Source organism: Accipiter gentilis, chromosome 23, assembly GCF_929443795.1.
Source record: "Accipiter gentilis chromosome 23, bAccGen1.1, whole genome shotgun sequence".
NCBI lineage: Eukaryota > Metazoa > Chordata > Aves > Accipitriformes > Accipitridae > Astur > Astur gentilis.
The window spans coordinates 3,607,475-3,631,692 of record NC_064902.1 but is presented as its reverse complement, the minus strand read 5'-3'; the positions used below and the strand labels follow the sequence as shown (position 1 = coordinate 3,631,692).

At 38.3% G+C, this 24,218-nt stretch overlaps 1 protein-coding gene across 2 annotated transcripts in view; it reads left to right on the top strand.

The window, feature by feature from the left end:
* SLC6A11 (solute carrier family 6 member 11) overlaps positions 1-23,586 on the top strand; it is a 106,326-nt gene extending 82,740 nt beyond the window's left edge. For both annotated transcript variants that reach the window (XM_049826562.1, XM_049826561.1), the window contains exons 8-15: positions 4,361-4,464; positions 10,410-10,534; positions 12,677-12,789; positions 14,134-14,271; positions 18,922-19,024; positions 19,909-20,009; positions 21,368-21,538; positions 23,339-23,586. In XM_049826562.1, the coding sequence (XP_049682519.1) occupies positions 4,361-4,464; positions 10,410-10,534; positions 12,677-12,789; positions 14,134-14,271; positions 18,922-19,024; positions 19,909-20,009; positions 21,368-21,538; positions 23,339-23,491 (1,008 nt within the window). In that variant the 3' untranslated portion in view covers positions 23,492-23,586. The remainder of the gene's footprint in view (positions 1-4,360; positions 4,465-10,409; positions 10,535-12,676; positions 12,790-14,133; positions 14,272-18,921; positions 19,025-19,908; positions 20,010-21,367; positions 21,539-23,338) is intronic.
* Positions 23,587-24,218: the final 632 nt, after the last annotated feature.

Here is a 24,218-nt window from a genome sequence, read left to right as displayed (position 1 = left end):
GACCTTGATCATCACAAAAAAATGGCTCAGCCTTTCAAAGTGACTTATTTCTGCACTGTCCATGGGCTTCATAAACCTGTTATTTTGTTTTCAGTGTATGGCATGACCCCGTCTTACTGATGTAGAGAGATAGATCTACCGAGACTACAATGAGAGGCTGTCAGTCTTCTGGGGATTTTCAATTTGAAGTTGGTAGACCTGGCTTTTTATACTGTGGGGGTTTTTTGTTGGTTTTTTTTTTTTTTTTAATTGTTCCAGACATGGTTTTCATTCACCTTAGTTGCCACAGTGAATGCTCAGTAATTTTGTACTTCGCTTCGGATATCCATTAAATGAGGATTACGTAGTTAATGAACATTTGAGAAAGGGTTGGTTTAAGTGATTTATGGACACAACGTCACATAGAAACTTTATAGCAGAGACGTTGAAAGAATCTAATTTCCCAGAGCAGTATTCTGTTGTCTTCACTACAGCACATCCCTCTTCTTCCTTCTTTATCCTTCTTCATTCATTACATGTGCTACAATCACGGCAACAAAAGAGACAAGGCATCTTCCGGACAACAGGATCCTCTGTTTGACTAGCTTGATTCTTCTGCCTGGGCAGAAAGTCATGTAAATGAAGACTGTGTCCTAGACCTACACACAAGAAGGCCAAATTAAGTTTACCCAAGCAGACTTAGTATCTGGGTATTGCCAGCTTTTGAGAGCTGGACTTTGCAAAACAGTGCTTTCCATTTTTAGTAAAAGATGTTCTTGGTTATTCTGTTTTGTGGAATTATGTTTTTGCCAACAAGTTAGTTATCAGCAGGACACAGCTGAGACCGCTGCTTGTGAGCTAATGGTGTGAATCAGGAAAGCTGTAAAATGAAGTGTGGGAAAGCTTCAAAATGGGGATCAGGACACAGACAGCTCTCTGTTCCCCTTCCCACTCAGAAAATGGGAAGTGGAGAGAGACTCACACTCTCTCACTGTCATGCCTCGTTTCTACTTGGAGAAAGCAGGCAGTGCCATAGAGTTGAGGCTTGTTTACTTTGCCTTCTCCCTTTGGGAACAGAGCTTCATCGCACAGGCTCATCGAACAGCCCCTTCTTCCTAGCTAGCAAGCTTTATTTCCGTACAGCAGTTGGAGCAATAGCTGTGCTGCGGTATTCTGAGCTGGCATTCACATTTTTCTTGTTTGTTGCTAATGTAGCGCTGGACCTAGCTTGTCTAGAAAATGGCTGTAACAAGTGCAAAAATGTAAGCACGGTAGATATGAAGGATAGTAGGTATAAAGGTTCTGTCCTTTGGCATTTGGATTTTTTAAATATTAGGGTATAATAAACAAAGGTTTTGTGCTTTAATTTTGATCTTGTTTTGGCATGGAAACATTTTAATTATGATATGAAAAAAGTAAGAAGAAACACTTAGATTCATCTTTTAAAGTAGAAGCTAATAAAAGACTATAAAACATTTTCAATCCCAAAATTTATGAATGCATACTACTGAATTGACTTAATTATCACTAACCAAAGGATTTTCAAGGTACAAAGTTTATAAAGCATGAACAGGATGTTCTCTGGTACAGGTCCTTTCCTCCGGAATCTACTCATGTGAGAAACCTATCAAGCCCTGTCTCATTTCAGAAAAAAATGTAGTCCTTTTGTCCCAGTCTTTCATCAGCTGCTGGCTCCAGAACCCTTGGTTTGCAGCTTATTGGCAGTGTTTTCTTTGTCTCTGTCCTTCAGAATTTCATTGTTCTGCAGAATTGTTCTACATTCATTCCATGTACTTGGTTACAAATTCTAGTCTAAGCCAGACGTTGCAAATTCAGCACTCAGAAATAATTTATAATGCTTTTGTTTCTGTAAGCCACATGGGTGACACCTGGATTTGTGAGTGGTATCTACAAGAGCCCATCTGTACCCACTAGAAGTTTTAATGAGAACAACTTCCCATGAGGTAGAGTTTATGAATGACTAAGACTGGGTGTGACTTAGACTAATAAACAATTTGTGTACCTCAACAAATTCTCCAACCACAAATGAGTACTGCAGTCTGGTGGTAAATGTCAAATGGTCACTAGCTGTTGGGGCAAGAATATGAAGAACTGAGCTGTAATATCAACCGCATGGCTTTAAAATGTTGACGTGTCTAGGCTTGTGACAAAAATACAACAGAGTTAGTCCATTTCTCATGTTTTTCCAGCTATCAAGAATCTATCTGTGGTTTCTAAATTAATTTCCCTATTTACCACTCCCTTGATGAGTTGTAGATGGTTTTGCCATTTCAGAAACCTGAAACTTGAAATATTAATGGTCATCACAAATTAAATGTCACTGGTTGTCTGAGTGTAGAACCCAAAAGAAGCTACACTGATCTATTATTCCATTCAGTAAATAAAATTACTTCCTTCTTTCTGTTTAAACATTAGCCATAAGTTCTGATGGAATTTCTAGATTGATGTTATATAGTGCAACAAAAGCAAAGGGCTCTTCAATCTGATTCAACTTTTATAGAACACGTGAACATTTGCTTACAGAACATGTTTCTCATAAAGTAGTTGCCACTTATTATTTTGAAGCACTGCCAGATGCCATGGGCTTTACAGGAGACTTGTTTTTCTTTGAAGGAAATAATATCACTTATGGCCAGAATTTTATCTGTTTTTCTAACTATGTACACAGGACCTCCAGAGGGATGTGCTCTCTGCTCCTCTTCTGAAGCAGCTCTGGGGTTTCTCACTTTGGAGTACAGTTCTTCTTTGCCCCCATTTCCACTAGGACTTGCTGTCCAAGGAATAATCAGACTTCTGCAGAGCTGGCGTATGCCGACAGGAAAGGCTATTGTTCATCTAAGTGCTATGCAATGCATTGCAACAATACATGGTGCAAAAACTGAAATGGAAAGAAACAGCAGATTCCACACGTGCTGATCCAGTTTCTTAGCTTTTATTTATGCTCAAGAAGACCGTGCATTTTCAGTTGACCTATGCTCCTTACAGCTTTTTGGGAGCTTCTGATCTTGTTAAAGATCCTGTCTGTCAAAAGGCTTTCTCTGTGAAGTCTTTTCCTTACCAAGTGGTGAAACTTTGAGATGTAATCAGCTGTATCTTATTCAGTATGACAGCAATGAAACCATTTAAGCTACTGATGCAAATCAAATGTGATCTTAATGTTATTCCTAAACAGAAACCCTCACAACAACTCCAGAGACTAACGTCTCACTTGATCACATGTAAAACAAATCCACTCCCTTGATATATTTATGAGTATTTGATTATTACTATTATTAGTCATGAAATTACTACCTGCGTTACCTCTTTCCTGTCTCAAACTTAGAGTAGCTAATGGCTACGCAGTTATTGCCTCTGGTTATCAGTCAGGGTTTTGTTACTTCTCTGAAAAACACTTTGGTTGCTCTGCTTTAAAAAGCAAAACTTACAGAGCTCATATATGCCAGGAAACTAGGAGTCAGAATTGACTGGATTGGAAATGACAGTGCAGCTCTGTAGACATGGGTTCTTCACATCGCTCTCATGGCAAAATCAGGAGTTAAGAGTCTATTCACCTCCAATAATAACACACCCAGACTCTAGTAGAATGAAATGAACTGTTTTGTTGGAGTATCTTTAAAGTAAAAAAAAATTGCATGTTATGTTGATTTTCTGAGATTGCTGTGAGGAGAATAATCTTACTGTGTCAACTCATGCTTCCTTTTTTTTTCTTTTCTCTGATTTAGAATTTAGTATTTCCATCACTTTAGGATATAAATGTTACCATAATGATATTATAAAGGTACTTACTTGCTAAGCTCTACAGAACTTTTATTTGTTAATTGTACAGTGACCAGAAAAAACATGTCCTGGTGCCTAATTGGGGCCATTAAATATTGCTAAAAAAACCCTCCTTCCTTTGATAAGTTGCGTCTTCTCTTTCCCCAGCGTGATTTGTATATTATCTATGAATGGCATATTTTGGCTTTAGAGTATTTTTTCCACACTAAAATTTTAAATTTGCATTAATAATTATCAAGTGAGAATGAGATAAATGAAGATGATTCTATTTAGGTTGCAGTTTCTAGCATCTTATAGTGTTAATAAAACCATTAAAGAATTTATATTTGGTGAGGTTCTTCTCCAGAAATTCTGTTTCTGTTTTTACAGGTCGAACCTGTAAAGACCAGGTGAGTTACTCCTTGTAACTGGGAAGGAGAGGGGAAATTAACTCACAGCATATTTTTTTGAAGGTTGTGTCTTATAAAAGGTTTGCCAGACACTATTACCCTGTACAGTTGCCTCTGCAAATTTGCAGTCAATATATGCATAAAGGTGATTTCTTCTTCACCTTTTTTAACGACTCGGGTTTTTTTGTCTTCAGGTGTGGGTGGACGCTGGTACGCAGATATTTTTCTCTTATGCGATCTGCTTGGGGTGCTTGACAGCCCTGGGAAGTTACAACAACTATAATAATAACTGCTACAGGTAATATCTTCCACACTTTATTTTTATATTTAGTTTCAGTGATGGAAGTGTCCGCATACTTGGCTTTACTTAGAAGTCTTTCCCTTTTCCTCTAGCTACTTGCATGAGTAATCATAAGCACATGCACATGTTTGTATGGGACAGAGATCTGTAATGTTTTTTATAATTGTTTCAGAGAAACTCTTTTCCAAATTTGGTGTTTTCAACCCTTTTGATCATATCTGACCCTTGCACAGCCACAAGCCACTCAGTACACACAAGCATACAAATTGCACGTATAATATACTGAATTTCATACATGTATAATTGCATGTGTGTGTAATATTTGATTGTATGATGTGTATCTGCTTTAAAAAAAAAATCCTACAAAAATAGTTATTAAAAATTGCCTGTGTTTGGTCTATGCTCTGAATGTCACTTTTCCCCATAGTTTACTGGCTCCTAGCTAAAGCACAGTAGAAATGGATAGCATTACATTGTTTATCTTTACAGAATTCGGTAAGGAAATTGCTAATGGCTTCAGTAAGTTTTAATCTTTCTTGAATCAATGTCAAAAGGATATGACACACAAAATCCTCATTCCATTTTATTGGCATGGGCAGGAATATGAGCACTACTGGTTTTTTTCTTCTGGCATTAGTAGTTATTGAATCAGTTTTGCTACAATTCAACAGCCTTTAACATGAGACAGTAAATGATGGTTTGATTGCACTGACACCATGATGATCTGCAGACAGAGAATTAAAATTTCATTTTTTCTATAAAGGAAATAATGCAGTCCAAAAGCAAAAGAATTCCAAACACACCAGCCCCAAAACCCCCAAAGTGTAAGTATTTAAATTCTAAATTACAGTTTTACTTCTTTCAGGAGACAGTTTTAGAAAACTGCCACCTTCTTTCAATGTCTTAGCAACAATTTTCTCTTCTGTCAGAGAAACACCAAACAGTAGGACCCTCCAGACAGAGAGGGAATTGGGATACTGGAAACCACAGGGACATGAATGTATCCACCAGCTGAATGTCTGCAAAGCTATCCAGCAGCAGTTTAGGGTACTTTACTACCTAAATGTGCAAAGTAACTCAGCAGCAACAGAAGTTACTTTTTGCTTGGCTATGACAGCCAAAATTCCAAATGTTTTGCCATATAAAGTAGTGTAAGTTCCCTACTATCTTCAGTGCTGACTGACATTATTTTCAGAATAACGATAAAGATGCCCCAACAGAGGGTAATGAATGCCCTTACAGAACAGCGGTTGACGAAAGTTTTCCCCAATTAGCCTAAGTGATGCTTTAACAAAGGCGCTATCTCTTTTCTCTCTTATTTAATTTTATTTTTATTTCTTTCCAGTTGCATCCCATCTAGAAACTATTCTGTTACTTCCTCAAGGACTGCAGTAATCTTTTTACTGTGGTTTTGTAACTCATTACCAAAAGCAGGAGGTTTGATATGTCATCAGAGAGCTTATGTAATTTTCCTTCTTTTCCTCTGACCCTAGCAGCATAGCTTGTAAAAAACATCAGGAGCTCTCATTTAAAGCTCCTGAGCAAGGTGCTGCAACAGAACACTTTTTACTGAACCCAAGCTTCACAATTCCTCTAACAAAATGTTTTCACACATTTCCTGAATAGGACAGATTTTATTTTGTCCCAATGTACGATTCTTAAGAAATCTGAGGAAACGAGTAGGACAGAAGTTAACTGCAGAAGGCAGCTGAGTTAAACAGGGTTGCTAACAGAGCAAGACATACAAAGCAGCTATGCAGTGGAAAGCAGAATTAAATTTGTATTCTAACTAGCACTTACAAAAAATTAAAATCAAGCCATGGATTTGCCTCTCACAATACCCGCAGTGTACTGTCTGATTGTAACATCTACTTCCACCCTTTTTGCGCTCTGTTTTGCTAATTATTTTTTTTTTTTCCTAAGGGAGAGTTGCAGTGGAAAATAAGGACATGAGGTATTTTTGTGGGAAATGGGAAAACCTAAACTGCACATGGGTTTTTCTTATTAGCAACCTGATCTAATTCATGAACATTGTAAATGAACTGGAAGCAAGTCACTTCACATCTTTGAATAGGAAAGGAATTTTTATTGTCCTTACTTATCTTTCATTGTAATACATTAATACAGATCCTCCCTGGATTTACAACAGTTTATGTCAAAAGTGACTCTTATGAAAAGATGAAAGTAATGGCAGCACCATCAGCAGGCAATGTTTTCACCATATAAATAAAAGAAAGGTGTACTGATGTTTCCTCTAATTTTTAGCAAGCTACGAAATCCTAATACATTCACACTTTTTAAGGGACGGATTATCTTCAGACAACCTCAGCAGACAGGAGAGGAAAACGTTCTTGTTCCTGCTTCGTGTGCTCTGTCTTGGCAGAACCGATCCAGCTCCCTGCTGGACCCTGTGCATTTCCCCACCAGGGGAAACGCCATTCGGCGTCACAGCACCATGCCTTTGTACTGGAGGCTGCACCTCAGCAGGACCATTTTTATGTATGAGCCCCGTGTACAGATCAGGGGTAGGCTGCCATGTTGCCATGGTGGTGCAGAAGACAAATGAGTGATTTCACACACTGTCAACAAATGGACAAACCTTTTAAGAAATTAAGATGTGTCCTTTATCAAGCTTGTAGTCTAAGAGGAAAAGAGGAATGGGATTGGGTCTTGAGGGGATCCGTAAAGGCAAAGAAGTAACCGGAGGGATGCAAAAGGCTCTGTGGACTCTGCGCTCTAATCGGAGAAGCTCCTTAAGGAAGGCAGAATGAATTTTCACCAGTATCCTCCAAGTCAGGTGGGGAGAAGATAAGGGATGCATATCTTGAATTATTCAGGTGATTGGCAAGACATTAATTTGGAAGACTGTGAAGTTTTCATAAAAATTTGAAGTTTGCCTTTCATTTGAAATCAGTTTGGGCTTCAGTCAGGCTCTGATGTCTTCCCACCAGGGATGCTTATAAAAAATTGATGGAAAATTAGATAAACTTCATGTTTTCCTTCCAATGGTTCTTGGGCATTTGTGTTTTAAAATTCATTAGTTTCACAATCAACGGACCCAGATCCCCCTCTCAATTTTCCTTCCTGTAGCATAAAAAAGAGACTGAACTACAGGTTACACGCTTCTATCTATGGGAAAAAACCCAGTAGGAGTTGAGGGGTTAGTAGAGTTCCTGCAAAAAAGGAAGGATGGAAATTAAAATCGGAGGTTATATTTTTATTAGGACAGGAAACACTGCTAGGTTCCCAGAGAATTGAGTGATCAGTCTGTAACTGTCTAACTGGGGAAGAAAATGAAGGAGCTGTGGCTGTGTTATGTGAAAAGAATAGGTACCTCACTAACTGGAGATTATGAAAATCCCCTTAGGTTCACTTTTTCCCATTTCCTTGGAGAAATGCATACCTAGCCTGTAATTATTTTGTACCATGGCACTGTGGTTCGCAAGTCTTCCCTGTGACTGGAAAAATGTCTGTGCTCCTCTTGTTCTCTCAAAGATGATCTAGTCATATAGGATGGTCCAGCTTAAACCACTTGGGCCGTGCCCTAGAACCTTCCAGCAAGAGGAAGCAGCAGAAACTGCCAGGGGCTCTGAAGGTGCACAGGGAGCAATGTGTCTTCACCTCAAGCCTTTTTCTCATGGTTAGGAACCAACAGCTCTGTCCTGTGCCACACCGTTCACCGGAAAAAAAATCTTGTTTGGACTGCATTTGAAGCCTGGGAATTATCTCTAATAAATCTTATCTGCAGAAAACAGGCTGTTCCAAATGGAGGCATCATATGACTGGTGAGCAGTCAGATCCATCCCACTGAAGTACTGTCTCTCCCCGCCCCCCCCCCCCCCCCAAGGGATTAAAAAATACATCTTTCTGACATCTCTTATTGACAGGGTTTCATCGCACTTAGTTTTAATTTCTCAGCATTGAACTCACCAGTTTCTTAGGTAAGATAGGCTGGGGTGAGAATCTCTCCAGAGCTACTTCAGTGCTGAAATACACCGAGAAGAATGGTTAGGAAGATGATCTTTTTCTTTGATTTATTTCTCTGCAAAGCACAAAGAACTCCATGCTCCTGGTTGCTTTCTTTTAGATTGCTATTTTGCTTTAAAACATCCAAAGTGTATAACTAGCCTGGCTGTGCATAACTACGGGAAGCAGTTTCATATGAAAATCAAATAAATAACAGGTTAGAATTCTGACCATTTTCAGAAAGTATTTTAAAGGACCTATTTACCCCTGCTAGTGAACAAACAGCATTAGAGGGTTCATGCGTGAAATAAATATGAACATCACTGGACTTCTCCATGTCTGAGTCTTGATCTACAAATGGGAGTATTCATGTTTTTTCATTTCTAGACAAATGTTGGCAATTTATAGATGGTATACCATACAGAAATTTTTTACTATGAAATGCTTATGAGAACATAAAAACATTCTCAAAATAATGGTTAAAATTAACTGTAGATAAGGTGACAGGAAAGAGGCAAAGCCTCCCATGGCCCAATGGCCGTAGTTCAGCTGATCCCTCACTTTGCAGTATTGGAAGGTATGCCTGCTTCCTGCCATTTACAAGGTGTGTGCCTGATGCTAAGGTGAGCCGAAGTCAGTAACAGGAAGAGCTGTGAACAGATGTGGGATGCAGTGCAGGGCTCATTAGTGAAGGAATAAGATGCTGGAACTGGTCACCTCACTTTCAACTTAATAAACTGATGAGACAAAGCTAACAGGATAAAAATACCAAACGAAACAAGCAACAGGACAGAGAGGTTGCCAAGGAAGTTTTGCTGGAATATGTGCCAGGACTTCAAAAATATGAATTGTCTGATTCTCAAAAAGTCACTACAAGTCTGTGACAAAGATGGGAATCATTACTGAAGATGTGGATTCAGTACCTGTTAGGTTTTACAGGGTCATTTCTTCTCATAGATAGCTTGTACAAAAATTTGCTTCAGAATGGTAGTAGGATGGGAATAAAGCGGACTAAGGTATAGGCTTGACAGAGCTACAGGCTTGCCTTGTCTTTCAGTGGTTTAGAATCCTAATTTACTTTCAGGCGTCTAGGTTAGATTATTACTTTCTCACAGTACACAGCTGTCTCTCATAGCAAACAGTCTTAAAAGACTGACTGTCATGATAAATCATTCCTACCTCATCATCTGTCAAGCCTGAAGTGCTGTCTGAAAGCAGGATGAACAATAATATTTCACTGAGCTCTGGAGAAAGATTGCACCTTTCTGCAAGAGTATTTTCCCTTTTTTTTTTTAAAGTGATTTACTATAGTGACATTTCCAGTCTGGGAAATAAAATATTTCTTCACCTTGGCCTTGTAATTGTCTGTTTGTAGGATACAGCAGTCTGAGAGATCAGTGTCCCTGCACTGTCTTTGCATACTTGTTAGGCGATTTTTAGACATATACATGCTTCTTACATTATGTATGGTGCTTTCCAATACCACAGCTTCTTAAAAAAAGTTTATAAACCAAACTGGAGTTGTATTTTGTATGCATATATATTGCCAATATTCTGTAACTGGAACAGAATTAGCTAAGATCTGACCATAGGATTTTTTTCCAGGAAACAAATTACTACCTTTATAGTTTATAAATTAGTTCATATCCTCTGGAATACATTATTACAACTACTGTAGAAAAACTGTTCTTAACACCATTCTTACAGTATTTTTACATGGTTTTTAAAGATTCTATTGAAAAACAGTGAGTAGCAACAGGTTTGCAATTCAACCAGGGTATTATGATGGTATCTTCTTGCAAACGCTTATGCCTGACTGATTTCTCTTGGGCATAATATCAGTTGGGAGCTTACTCTTAATGAGCAATTTAATGTCCATTCCTGCAGCTTGGGGTTCTCTTAGTCCTATGGCTCAGTATATGAAAGAAACCCAGGCTTTGGAGATCAACTGCAGTGTTTTTTATTTATATTTTCAGAGACTGCATCATGCTCTGCTGCTTGAACAGTGGCACAAGCTTTGTTGCTGGTTTTGCTATCTTTTCAGTTCTTGGGTTTATGGCTTATGAACAAGGCGTGCCCATTGCAGAAGTTGCAGAATCAGGTAAGTTCCAAAAGTAGTTTTCTGAGTTAACAAAAGATGCCCAGAGGTTGCTGTCTGTGCCACGTCTTATGGATAAGTTGACTGTTTTGCAGATAGTTTTACAAAATTTCTCTTAAAAACCTGTTACCTGACTCAGTAGTATAACTGCTAGAAGAAGGGTTCTTAACTATTTTTATAGTCATACATTTATGTGTGAAAAATATTGTTGTTACTGTGCACAGCACCAAATTCATAAAGTCAAGGTGCTATTGTAACACAAACTTACTCCAGCTGAGTATCCAGAAGATTGTTTATCAGAGATATATTGCTCAGTTATGTCCCTTGAGTGTTACGTCCTCATGAAAGGAGCATTCAGTTTTCTTTAAATGAGACAGACGGAAATCCACACAAACATTTGTTCCTTCTGAAAAAAAGAAAAAAGGGCGGGGGGGGGGGGGGGAAGATATGGCTATTAAAGTGAAATCAGCTGTTTAGGAGAAATCTTTGGAAGTCCTTTGAAGTCTTGCTTAATGTATACTATCCAAATACAGATTTTTAACAGTCAGAAGGCTAATGCCATCAGTAAGTTTTTCTCCCAGGGACATACACTGAGACCCTCTGGTTCATTAAGTATAAAAGTTCTTGGTTTGAGTCCAGAAAGGCACAAAGGCCCTTCTCTATGAGAAATTAACCATCTAACGTTCATTACCATCACTTGGAGTTAGGCATCCAATGAAATTTAATTGCTCTTTAATGCCTTTGTGGATGTAACATCTTTAAGCATCACTTAAAACTCAATAGAACAAAAAGAACAGGAGCGCTACCCAGAAAGACAAGCAGTATAATGCTAAACTGTTGAGCAGGAGAAATGACTCTCAAGAAGTTAGTCAAGGTTAGCAGGAAAACTGCAAAGCAAGTAAAGCTTCACTGATACTGTCATAGAAAATATTTCTCTTTTCCTAAAGCCCCCAAGACAACTGGCTCATAGTATTACAGAAACTATATAGAAAAAGGTTTAAAAAGACTACAGCAACTCTGGAAACTATAGAAGCTTGTAAATACTGCATCAAATGAAACAGCAGTAGTGTGGTGACAGGTCTTCACCAAAGTTATTGCAGCAGGAGCACAGAGGTACTCCTTTATCAGCCTTGTGATACTGCCTTTGTAGCCCTACTTTAAAAGCTGTCTAACTTCAATAAAAGTTATTATAGCATGAGAGTTTGCAGCAGCTGAAAAATGGGTACAGGTGAATAAGAACAGGAAAATATGAGCTAGGTGAGATGGTATTTTAGCAGATCTGCGAAGTTACCAGTCCTGTTGCAAAAATGTTCTATTTTAAAGATTTCTGTAGCTATGCAGCCAGTCAACTAATGTTATGTACCAGCAGCAGCACTCAAAAATGCATAGCAGGTTTTGAACAAACCAGTAGACATTTGGCTTGTATCGTGTATGGTTTCCAAGATGCAGCTCTTGCCATTGACTGCATTCTTGCACAACACGTCAGATACAGCGCTGCCTTAGGGGAAAAAAGAAAAAAAAACAGAGTCCAGAATATGTTAATAAGTTATATAAGGCAATCACAGAACCACATGCTATTATTTATTCAGGTATGTGAGTCTTGCTGTACATCCACCCAAAGAAGAAGGAGAATGTAAAGTAAGTGGTATCTTAACAGAAGTCTTGAGCTTCAAACATTTGGACAAGATGCAGGCAGAGTCGATGTGCCCAGCAAGTCTTCATTATTGATTAGCTTCATCACCAAATATTTGGACTATTAGAGATGTAGAGTTTGTCAAGGTTTTCAATTTTGTATTTAGCTCCTCTTATCTGCCATAAAAGAAAAATCAAGTTGTGGTGGGTTGACCCTCACCGGTAGCTGAGCATCCACACCACTGTTCACTCACTCGTTCACCCCAGTGGGATGAGGAAGGGAACAGGAAGAGAAAAAGTGAGAAAAATGGTGGGTCCAGATGAAGACAGTTTAATAAGTGATGCTGTGCAAGCACTGTTCAGCAGTAGCCACAATGTTGGTGTTAGAAATGCTGTTCTATCCACAAATCCAAAACCCAGCACAGTACAGGCTGTTACGAAGAAAGTTAACTCCACCTCAGCCAGACCCAGTACACAAGTATAAAATATTTCTTTTCTTTTCTTCCTTTTCAGGACCAGGACTTGCATTCATTGCTTACCCTAAAGCTGTTACCATGATGCCTCTTTCTCCTCTGTGGGCAACTCTGTTCTTCATGATGCTCATATTCCTTGGATTAGATAGTCAGGTATGAAACAAACACTATTTTAAATATTTTGTCAGATTCCCTAGCATGTGTATATCAGCATCCTTGATGTAAATAGCATCTAACCTGATGAAAGAATGAACCCTAACTTAATTCCTTGCTTAAAGCCATTAATTCAAGTTCCTTATTTTAAATCTTAGTTATGTGAGGCTGGAGATTCCTTTGTGATTTACTGTGAACACTGATCCAGCCTGACTATAGCTTTCACTATTAACATGGAAATCAGTTTGAACTTAAATACGGGTGATTAAAATTCACAGTTCAGTAAAATACCAGTGTGTCTTCTTTTCCCATTTTTAAAGCATTTTGCAATGAATTTTGAACCCAAATATCAGATAGTAATAATGTAAGTTCCTATGGTGTATTTATACTTTAAGATACAATAGTAAGAAATGTGTAGTCATATTCTGCAGCAAAGTGACAGCATAGAAGTTGTCCTTCCTATGTGACCATAAAAATTATGAAAGCTGTTTGATGAAAAATGTAAAGTATCTGGCATTATTAGCATGCAGCTCAGCTCTCGGCATGATTTGGTTTGGAAAGTTTATGATTTTATACTGTAGAATAAAGCTTTTCAGTGCTTATTTTGCATGACATTTCCAATCACTAAGCTTAACATGTTAGTAACTGCTCTTTTTCCTGATCTAAAGATTTTTTTTAAAGTCTTTCTAATATGACCAGTTCCTGAACTCTACTCTTGACTGTTCCAGTGAAGCAGGCTTTATATTGTCTACTGTTGGGCATTAATTTTGGTGCCTATTTTAGAAACCTTGCTCCAGAGCCCTGAGTCAGAAGCTTGGGCCTCTTGCTTTCTGCTGATTTTTAAAGTCAGTAAGAATGTTCCTTCCCTCCTTCATTAGATGTACTTAGCTTGGGCACTTAATAGCTTTGTGGAACTTCTCTCTTCTGTAAAATGGAGAGAACTTTTCCCAAAAACCTGCAGTTCATTTAGCAGTGCTTGAAGGTGCATAGCACTGCAGTCCTATGAACAGTTTGTACATTATTTAAGTCCCATTCAAGCCACACTTGAAAGATTTCATTTTTAGGTAATCTATCTGCTACAGGGCAAATGCATTCTGAGATAATATTAGTGGATTCAACTCTTTGAATTTGGTGGTGGACTGGAAATCCATAGCTTTGGACTTCCTAATTCTGAAATGAAGTTCCTCTCAGTTTGAGCTTTTGCATATACAGAGTGTCTTCAGGGATCATTTGGTCTCTATGATGAGAACATAGAAGGATATTTCAAGCATTTGGTAGCAAATACAAATTCCAACAGCAAATGAGACACGTATTTCATTTGTACTTTCCTGTCATTTGTTCTAGTTCGTGTGTGTTGAAAGCCTTGTGACAGCTGTTGTAGATATGTACCCAAAGATTTTCCGAAGGGGCTACAGAAGAGAACTGTTGATTCTCGGCCTTTCCATTGTGTCATACTTCATTGGCCTAGTAATGTTAACTGAGGTAAGATGTGCTTTGTTGTACTACTGCAGAAAAAGGGAAATGGGTTTCTTTTTATAATCATAACAGATAAAATGCAAGAACATTTGCCGTAGACAAATTTCACTGTCAGGAATATGACTACAAAATACTTGAGAGACTGTTCTCAACTACTGTGTAACATTTCAAATGTGAAATGTATCCTCAGTTTCTCAGTGGAGCTTAGGAAATATATTAATCAAAGTTACGTAGTCAAGGAAATTCCATTTGCTTTGCACCAGCCAACCAGATATACTGATCACGGTTTCTGCTTACTTACTCTGGGCAGATCAGTCTGAAAACAACTACATTTTGGATGACTAGATCAATAAAGAAGATGAATTAAAGTGAAAATAGAAAACTAAAATGTCTTTGATTAAAAAAAAAAAAAAGAAAAAGAAAAATTTTTTTTCAAACAAACCAGGTTGTTTGCTTTGGGATGTTCTAAGTCAAAAATTCTGAGGGTGTCAGTCCATCCCATCAGTTTATGATACAACATGTCTGGCACTACTGTGTTTGGTACCGAGCTTGGGGAGGGACTCTGGTATCCTTTGGTACTTGGTAGGAGTTTAGTGCTTGCTTTGCAGAATGAGTTGCATCTTCCTCTCCTTCACTTTACCCTCTCAAGACAGGAAGAAGAGGGGCAGAATCCACACCCTCCTCTGCCCATGTTCTTCTGGTTGCTGGGCCATTAGAGCCTCCCTGTACTAGGCAGTGAGGCAAAGAAAAAGTTTCATGTCTGAGGAGCTGTAGAACTAAATGTCTGAGGAACGTTTGTCCAAGGAAGCCTGGCTGTATTAACGGCGAAGGGCCACGCCGTGTCTCTGTTGTGCAGCAATCTCAGGCAGGGTTTCCCAGCGAAGCAGCCTCCCACAGCTTCATAAACTCATCTGGGGTCACTTACATTCCCTCTACAGAGATCCACAGTCCTTAGACTATGTGCTTTTCAAATTGCTTTGTTACTGAAAATGAGCAAAATCACTTAAAAAAGGTGGTAGGCAATTGTAAGCATGTTAGTCTGTTGTCCCCAGTATGCAAGTTTTTACAATAAATAGAATAAATCAACTAATCAGAATATATTAGCTTTAGATACACTTTCAAGGAAAGAGTAACTAAAGATGGGGAGGAAAGTGCAGACTAGGACAGAACGAAACTTTTATTACTTTTTTTAGTGACAGTTTCTGCTAGACTGATCAGATACCTCTCTCTGATAAGAGATATGATACTCTGTATTAAGTAAATGCAGTTGAGCAGAAGTTTTATACACTTCAAATAAGGAACTGAAAATTCACCACAAGAAAAAATATTAATTTTATTCAAAAGAAAAGGACTGGTACAAGAAACTGCACAAAGGGGAGATGATGACTGTTGGTGTTAAAAGAGACAGTGGCCGAAATGAGATTCTTAGCGAAGTTAGACAGAGCATGGTAGCAATTTTATCCAGTATTTGTAGTTGACTTGCTATGGAAATGAGTCACATATAGTGATTGGCTACATCCGACTAGCACTCTGGCAATGTATTTCTTCCTTCGTTTTAAACTTTTAACCTATTGGCAGATTTTAGTCAATTTAACAGAAGTTTCAAAGATAAATCCTCTTTCATGAAAGTTCAGTGTTCATGAAAGTTGGCAGCCAGATAGAGAAGTCCTACAAGTGTCCTTATTGTTCAAAAGAACAAAGCATGAGTTCAGTCTTTATTAAAAAACAAAGAATTCACAAAAAAGCTGTAGCCTAATGAGTGCATGAACGATAAGGGCTCACAGTCATCTCTAAGATTTAAGTCCAAAGTCCAAATCAGGCTTCATTAACTCTAATGGTCCTGGGTCACAGAGGAAGGCATAATGATAGAGAAGGACTGGATGTCTGGAGTATTAAAGGTGGGGTAGACTATAGCAGCACAAGGTGTAAAGTCATCCATATAGTAGTAAACATTTCTACTAGGCACCCCACTCCAGGGCATATAAGCTGGCCATGAATAAGTAGGCTGAAAATTAGGAAATATTTCTATCCAACAGAACAGTGAGGTTCTAGCATTTTGTCCAAGAACAATAGTTCTGGCTTTAAACTGGACTTCAGATTGTCCATTGGCTTATGAAAGGTACTATGTGACACAGCTCCCTGTGAGAACAGAGGAATTGACACTGGTTGATTAAGAATTCCTTCCAGGTGTGTGTCCCTACAACTTGAGCATTGAAGCAGAGCAACCTTATAAGGACCAATTTGCCTGTAATTATTCTTACTCTCTGTAAGATAATTTGTCTTTGCTATGTAAAACGGGGAAATTTTGGAGTATTTCCTTCCACAGTGCAAGTGCTAAGCAGAGCACTGAGAGATACATTATCGAGATGTACAGGCTAAAAGAAATATAAGCATGAAGAGTGAAGAGGAAGTAAATTCTCCAAAATGACAGGAATATTCTTGCAGGTGTTTTGTGGAATTGTTTCCCTTACATTGTATTGTCTTAGTTGGTTGATGTCTAAGTTTCCAATTTGTTCAGATATTTGCTGAGCTTCACTGTGAGCTCTTTGCAGTAAGATGTTCAGTTGTGAGATTTTGGGAAGCAGTCAGCTGGCAGAGCTGAGTAAAAGCAGTGTAGCTAATAATCAAAAAGTGTCTGCACAAGGAGAAAAAAAAAATCTCATTTAATTATAAACATTTTACTTCAACATTTGCATTCTTGTCTGGGACCACTGATATTCTACAGTGCTTTTACTATAACTTTTTGCTCAACAGAAACCATAAAGGACAGAGAAACACTTTTTTCTCAGTATTGCTAGAGAGACATAAGTTATTACTGAGAGGTGTGACTTATTTACATCATCAGCTAAGCAGTCTAAGTAGCTGTGATCCAATGCAGAAATGACGCACTGGTGGAAAACACTCCATTCCATGGTACTTCAGTAAGGCATCAAAGCATTATGCAGGAGCGAGACTTCCAGTGGTAAATATATATCCCAACTCTGTCCTTATCCTCTCTTGCATTCCTAAATACACATTCCTGGATTTTATTCAGGCTTTGGATTATTCATAAAAGATATTCTACCTTATAGAACAACTTTCTCATTCAGATATATGGTCATTTCCTAACTATACAGTGCTAGTTTTGCCAAATGCCTGCTTGGACATCAATGCAGTTTTATATACAATAACTTTAGAACATTCTTATGTTCTGTAAGATTTAGACAAGATTTCAAGTTTACAGAGTCCATCTTAACTTACCTTCAGTCAGTTAATGCAGAGAAAAAAAGGGGGAAATCCTAGGTATTGTTTTTGATTTAGTTTTCTTTATGTTTTTAGGGTTCTCTTCCATTTGCAGAAAATTGTCAGAGAGGTAATGGATCATATGTACTACCCAAATAGCATTACATTTCAACTGAAGAGATGCTCTCAAGCCCCTATTTCCTTCACATAGCTTTCTGCAAAGAGGGAAGTCTTAGGATTCCTTTCTATTGAAATGATCTTTTGTGAATCTCCTCGTTATTATTTCAATATTGAACGCATATGTGAGAAAAGATAAAGTATCTTGCACAGAAAGTGCTGTAATATCATTCATATAATTTGAATAGTTGGGTTATCCATGATGTTATTTATTGGACTTCATAGGTTTTCTTCTCATCTTGCCTCAAGGCAAAGGCTCTAGAAAGCCAGCCAGTTTGCTTAACAGTTCTGACTATTGTAAGCAAGAGAAAAAATACAGGAAAAGAAGAAAAGAATTATGTCTATGACAGATGTGACAATTTATATAGTTGAGTCATAGTCAGCCAGTGAGTGAGGATGTCTTAAGCACATTTACCTTTTTCATACTGCTTGGCGCTTTGGCACCACTGAATGTATAAAATTACAGACTGCTGATAGTATAGTGTATGTTGTATATGGATGCTGTGCTAACATTGGACAGTGCTTAGTTTTGGTTGCTCTCCTTTCTGGATGTGCAGAGGTTGCTATTTTAAAGACCTCTGGAGAACATTTTTTAACTTGATAGGAAAACAGTTTTTAGAAGCTTGCTTGGAGTCCAGGTGATTCTTCTTTCTCTCTTTTTTTTTTTTTTTTTCTTCTTTTTTTTTGTCAAATAATAATGACTTGTTTCAGTATTGTGGCTGAAAGGCTGTGAGCTACATTCAAACTTTATAGGTCAGTTTAGTCATTTTACAGTCTCTATGCCATTGGAGAGTGATTCTAGTAGCTACAGATTTTGCTTTCTTTCCCTACATTTTAACTAATTATTTTACATATTAATAGCACAGACACAAAACAAGACCCTGCATCTTCATGTGTAGTGATCTGGAGATGCAAAGCACCTGTAGGTGTCTACAGCTTGATGTGATAACAAATGAAGTTGAAAAAAAAAGTATGGAGGTGGGAGAGCATTCTGGAAACAAGTCCGATGTAGTTCACTCCAGGGTTTACTACCTTAAAGCAAATGCACAGTATTCAACTGTGCTGTGGAAGAAAAAAATCTTTCACAATACGAAATCACTGAGAAATGAATATTCTTTGTTCAAGGAACCAACTTTAGTAGGAAGATTGCCAGGGAACCAACAGATTGACTGTGTAATTAAAGCCATATTTGCTATGAAATATTCCTACTGGTGCCAACACAATATTTTTTTTCCTTTTGCTGTTTTTGTCTTTCAGGGTGGCATGTACGTCTTTCAGTTATTTGACTCTTATGCAGCTAGTGGCATGTGCCTTCTTTTTGTTGCCATATTTGAATGTGTCTGCATAGGCTGGGTTTACGGTGAGTTGCTGGAAATTGCTGTGGTTTTTCAATTTTTATGAAAGTTTTCTGTTTGCATAAAAGCAATGTGAAAGCCTTGTACCCTTATGGAGTGGGGCCCTCCACATTCCCATGCCCCACCAAAAGTCGGGAATGCCTTATTTTTCCACTCTAAATTACAAAGATAGTAGACTTCCCCCCCCCCCCCCCCAACTTTGGTCCTTGTCAGGACTGACCTCCACCTTCCTTCACCAAGGAAGTCCTTAGCTGACTTAAAAAGTGGGGGTGGCAATAAGTCTTTCTTCTTTCACAAAGTCCATGCAGGGCCTGTTCCCTTCCACTTCTGACACTGACAGATAAATCCAGGGAAGTTTGAGTTCATGCCTCATTAACACAGAAGGGACATAGTAGTGTCCCTAGCTCTGCTGTTTCTGTCTGTCAGCAAAGTCAAGAGAAAACCACCACAGTGCGGGGTATGTTCATGGTTACAACCTCGAGCATTTTTTGCACACAAAGGACTGACAATTTTGCTTGTAAAACAACATATGAACTTCAGATCACACATGTCCCCAGCTATGTAGGCAGTCACACACGAGCTTGTAGCATATATATACTCTTTAACTGGGTTTTCTCAGACTGTTACTGACCAGAAGCCATTTTTGTTTGACAGCTTGCCCACTCCTACTCTCTGTTCATATTGGTCAGATAGAGATGTAGGCAGCAATCTCTGCACAAGTACGGAGCAGATGACGGAGATGTATGTGTCAGGGAAAGAGGTAGCAGCTTCAGTCTTTGCAGCTCTGTCAGAACCCATGTTTTTCTCTTTACTGTTTTAAATACTGACTTATGCAATCTCTTCCATGTACATTCTACATCTGCTTTTCATTTGTTTTTTTGGGGGGCAGGCAGCAATCGCTTTTATGATAACATTGAAGATATGATCGGGTACAAGCCACTGTCATTGATTAAATGGTGCTGGATGGTCTTAACTCCAGGTATTTGCGCAGTAAGTACACATGGCCAAATAACTTGTTTTAGACATAAAGAGGGTATTCTGTACATATTTTTAGAATTTTGCTGCTACTGATAATTCACAGTTGAGAAAACTGCCTATTGATTTGTAGCACATGTTTTAATTAAAAAACATTCTGTAGGATCTGTAAAAACTGTTAAATATTCTGTGAATTGTGAGAAATCTCAGTATATACAATAATAGGAAAAAAATAAACTCGGGTTCCTAAACAAGCATTTGCCAACACAACGGAGGCTGTTTTTCACTGCATCGCTAGTGTACCTTGTGTCTACCCAGCATAACTCAAGCTCCTCCAGACTTGTGCTGGTTTCCTTGCTGCTCCAGCCTCCTATTTCCTTTCCTCTCTTTGGGTGAGTAGACATTTTTCAAAGATGACAGGACATTTTTTCCTCTAGCAAAAGCAGTAGAAGAGGCCAAAAGCACATCTCGTATGCATGAAGAAGGGAAAGGAATTTGCCTTACCAGAAGCTAGCAGTACTGGTGCCAACTCTGGCAATCTGCTGTGGCTACGTAACAGGGACAAAATTACAAAAGGAGCATAACCAGATTGCCCATAAATTTGATCCACAAGTGCCTGAGGATTAGATACTAAAACCTTCCAGTTGTCCAATATGTAAATGATAGCAACTGCAAAACCACAGATGCTGGGGCACCTGGAGATCCAGGTTCCCTTGAGCTCTGCCAGTTCATTTGCAAACTTGGGAAAATTTCTGACTCATTTTCACCAACTCTGAGATGAACTTAATATCACTTGCTCTTGTCAACTCTTTTCACCACTTTGGAGAAAAGTACATAGTCACTTTTCTATATTTCATAAATTTAAATGGTCCAAACTGCTTGATTAGACACCTGTTGAATTTAGACAGATGTATTTGAGCTTTTGTGAGGATGAAAGAGTTGGCCTGCAGAACTGCAGATACAGACAGTGGATTAAGGCAACTTTGAAAATTTTGGCTTTCCTTTTTCATCATGACAGGTTGGAAAGAACACAGCTTGTGTTACTTAATCACAGCTCGTTCACGGTAACAAACCTTAATCTTTCCTGCCCAGGTACCGTTTGCCATCAAAGTGCAGGTTTTATTGTCATTGAGAGGTAAATAGGATTTAAACTTGAAAGGTTGTTCATTTCTGTGGAAGCGACTGAGACACATTATTTAAGCTCTACATAGAAGAAGATATTGCTGGGTGGGTGGTTTTTTTCTCTGACTGAAAAGCTTACCTCTACTTTCCATCTTTAGGGAGACTGGCCTTGCCTAAACAGTTAGTCATTTTCCTGTTACATAGGCAGTGTTTTTTCAAATACCACTAATATGTTCCTCTGCTTATTTCAGGGAATTTTCATCTTTTTCCTGGTGAAGTACAAGCCTTTGAAATACAACAATGTGTATATATACCCTGACTGGGGCTATGGCATAGGGTGGATGATGGCGCTCTCTTCCATGATCTGTATCCCTTTGTGGATCTGCATTAAGCTGTGGAAGACAGAAGGCACTTTCATAGAGGTAAAATATATTTTTAGATGAATGATACTGAAAAAAGAAGTGGGAAGGGAGTGTGAATCCTCACCTGCATGAGACTAAGCACAGTTTAATCAAAAAAGCAATGCCACATACCTGTTGCAGTGGCATCTTGGGGTAGCCCTCTCAGTCACTGGTGAAAACAGGGTTCTGAATTTTCTCTGTTTTCTTCTGAATTTCGTGTTTGGTTTTTTTGGGGTTTTTTTTGCCTTCACTGACTTCAGCCTGTGGTAAACTAACCAATACTATAGCTTTAAGGTGCTCTGTTCCTGCTCAATTTGTAGCTTAAAATGTCTGTAACATCAGCTAAATCCCTCAAGAAGGTTTGTAATAGCCATTCATTCAGGTCAGCTGCTTTCTTTCCGTGGTTTTGGTAACTAATCTTTGTGCTGCCAGGATTTTCCTCTGGGAGCTGGGTAGCAAACGCTCACATATGTCTTCAGGACAGTTTTCCTGATTGCAGTTCTCTGAGTAAGAAATACAGGCAAAAATAAATAAATATTCGGTGCAATTTACTAACATTTGGTATCAGGTAAAGATTATTAAATATATGACATTTTTTCCAAAGAAAGACAATGAAGATGGCTATAATGGAAGAAATAGGAATATAAATCTTATTCAGCTGTTTGGGATTTCTCATATTCCAGAAAAGCCTAGTTCTGTCATCTGGAGTTCCTTAGATACTAGTCAGTAAAAGTAGGTATCCCAGAATTGCCGCCTCCTATCTCAATAGATACATGGAAGGGACTTTATTCAGTTGCTGTCACGCTTTCTCAGTCTTTCTGATATTCTCTAGGATAATGCCAATGTGAAGAACAAGACAGTAGGAATTTCTGTGCCTAGGGTGCCTGGGGCTCATTAACTTATCTAGCACTTTTGAAATATCTGTCTCACAGTGTATACCCACACTTCCAAGATTATCCTCCACTCAGAGCCAAAGGGTATGACATCTGAATATATCTGAATATATCTCAGTGTAATAAGTACTGCTTTCTTGAATGGAGAAGGTAATATGCAATTTATTGTGCTGTCTGATGGCAGTCCATATTGAAATTACTCCATTACACTGATTAAATACAGCCTGGAGACTACCTAGGAAATCTTTACTGTGGGTATATAAACAAAAAATGAATTGTCCATAATATAGTTTTCCTAGCATGTTAACATTAAATATTTTCTTAATGCATCAACCTTACCCTGTCTCTACAAGTAAATAGACTTTGTTTATAGTCTGAAGCACTGCAGACAGGTCATTATCTTTTCCATACATGAATGACAAGAGGGTTTTTTTCAATTACAGTTGGGAGCTTCTCAGTAAGCCAAATTCCTGCAACATGTCTGCTCCCCCAGCTGTAAGCAGCAATGTTGCTACTGATGTATTTGCTAGAAAAGAGAAAGTTCTTAAATGAACACACATATTTTTCTTTTGCTTTTTATTGTAGCTTAATACACTTTGGCAATCTTATTTATTTTTTTCAGTGTATAGTACCACGAGAAAGAAAATGTACCCATATAACAGGCCTTACCCAGAGCATTGTGCCGAGTTTCTTCATGGAGGGGGATGTTACTCTAAATCAGCATGAAAATACACTTTGACTTTGTCTTCGCCTTCACTCTCTATGATTTGTAAAGAATTATGCAGCATGCAGTTTTATGGATTTACCTATAACAGGGAAATGAGCAGCAGACATGCAAGAGAAAAGGGTTTTATTGTCAATCTGTTTAAGAAACGTGTGCCTGTGACCAAGAAAAAGATAATGATTTCCATTCTCTCGGATTTTCTAGAAATTCAGGAAGTTGATTACACCTAGCTCAGATCTGAAAATGAGAGGGAAACTTGGAGGAGGAGCCTACATTGCAGCAATAAATGACTGCGATGCTAAACTGAAAGGAGATGGCACCATTTCAACCATTACAGAAAAGGAGACACATTTCTGAAAGAACTATCTTTTTTGTTTTATTTTTTTGTATAAATAAATAAATAAATAAATTCACTTAATTATAGAGGCTGGCTTGTTTTGCACAAAATTTTATTAACCAGTTAATTTTAAAGTGAAAATTGTATACTTGTTTAAAAGTGATTTTTTTTAAATTACTATATAAGTAATGATTATGTAAAAGAAAAAGAAATAGTATTATATGGTATGTTAGTGATGACTTCCTGTAATATGGTGATTTTAGTAAATGTTTTTTTAGAAGTTAGAGGGACCTGTATAATGTGCTGTAAAACTTTTCTACTTTGATTTCTGGCAGGTGTAATGTTGTATAGATATATGCATTCTAACGTGTAAGCATTTCAGACCATTTCAGCTTTTAATGTATGTATATAAAGGGGACCAGAATGTCCTTTTGTTTATATTGGAAGAAATCGCGAGGGGATGGGGGGTGACTTGTAACGGCTGTTGCATGTTACTGTCTAAATGTGGGCTGTATCCAAAGTCCACTGAAATCAGAGGGAGCCTTTCCAGCCGAGGCCAGTGGCTTTTGCACCAGGCTGCGTGTGATTCAGCCTTTCCCTAGGCTAGGGCAGCTGCAAGGCTGAGTTTTGCACGTAACAAAGCTCTTCTTTCAGGGGGAGTTTTGTGAAGCCCGCAGGAAGCACCACCTCACCAGCTCTTACCGCCTTCCCTCCACCCTCCATTTGCTTCAACAGGTCTAAAAATGT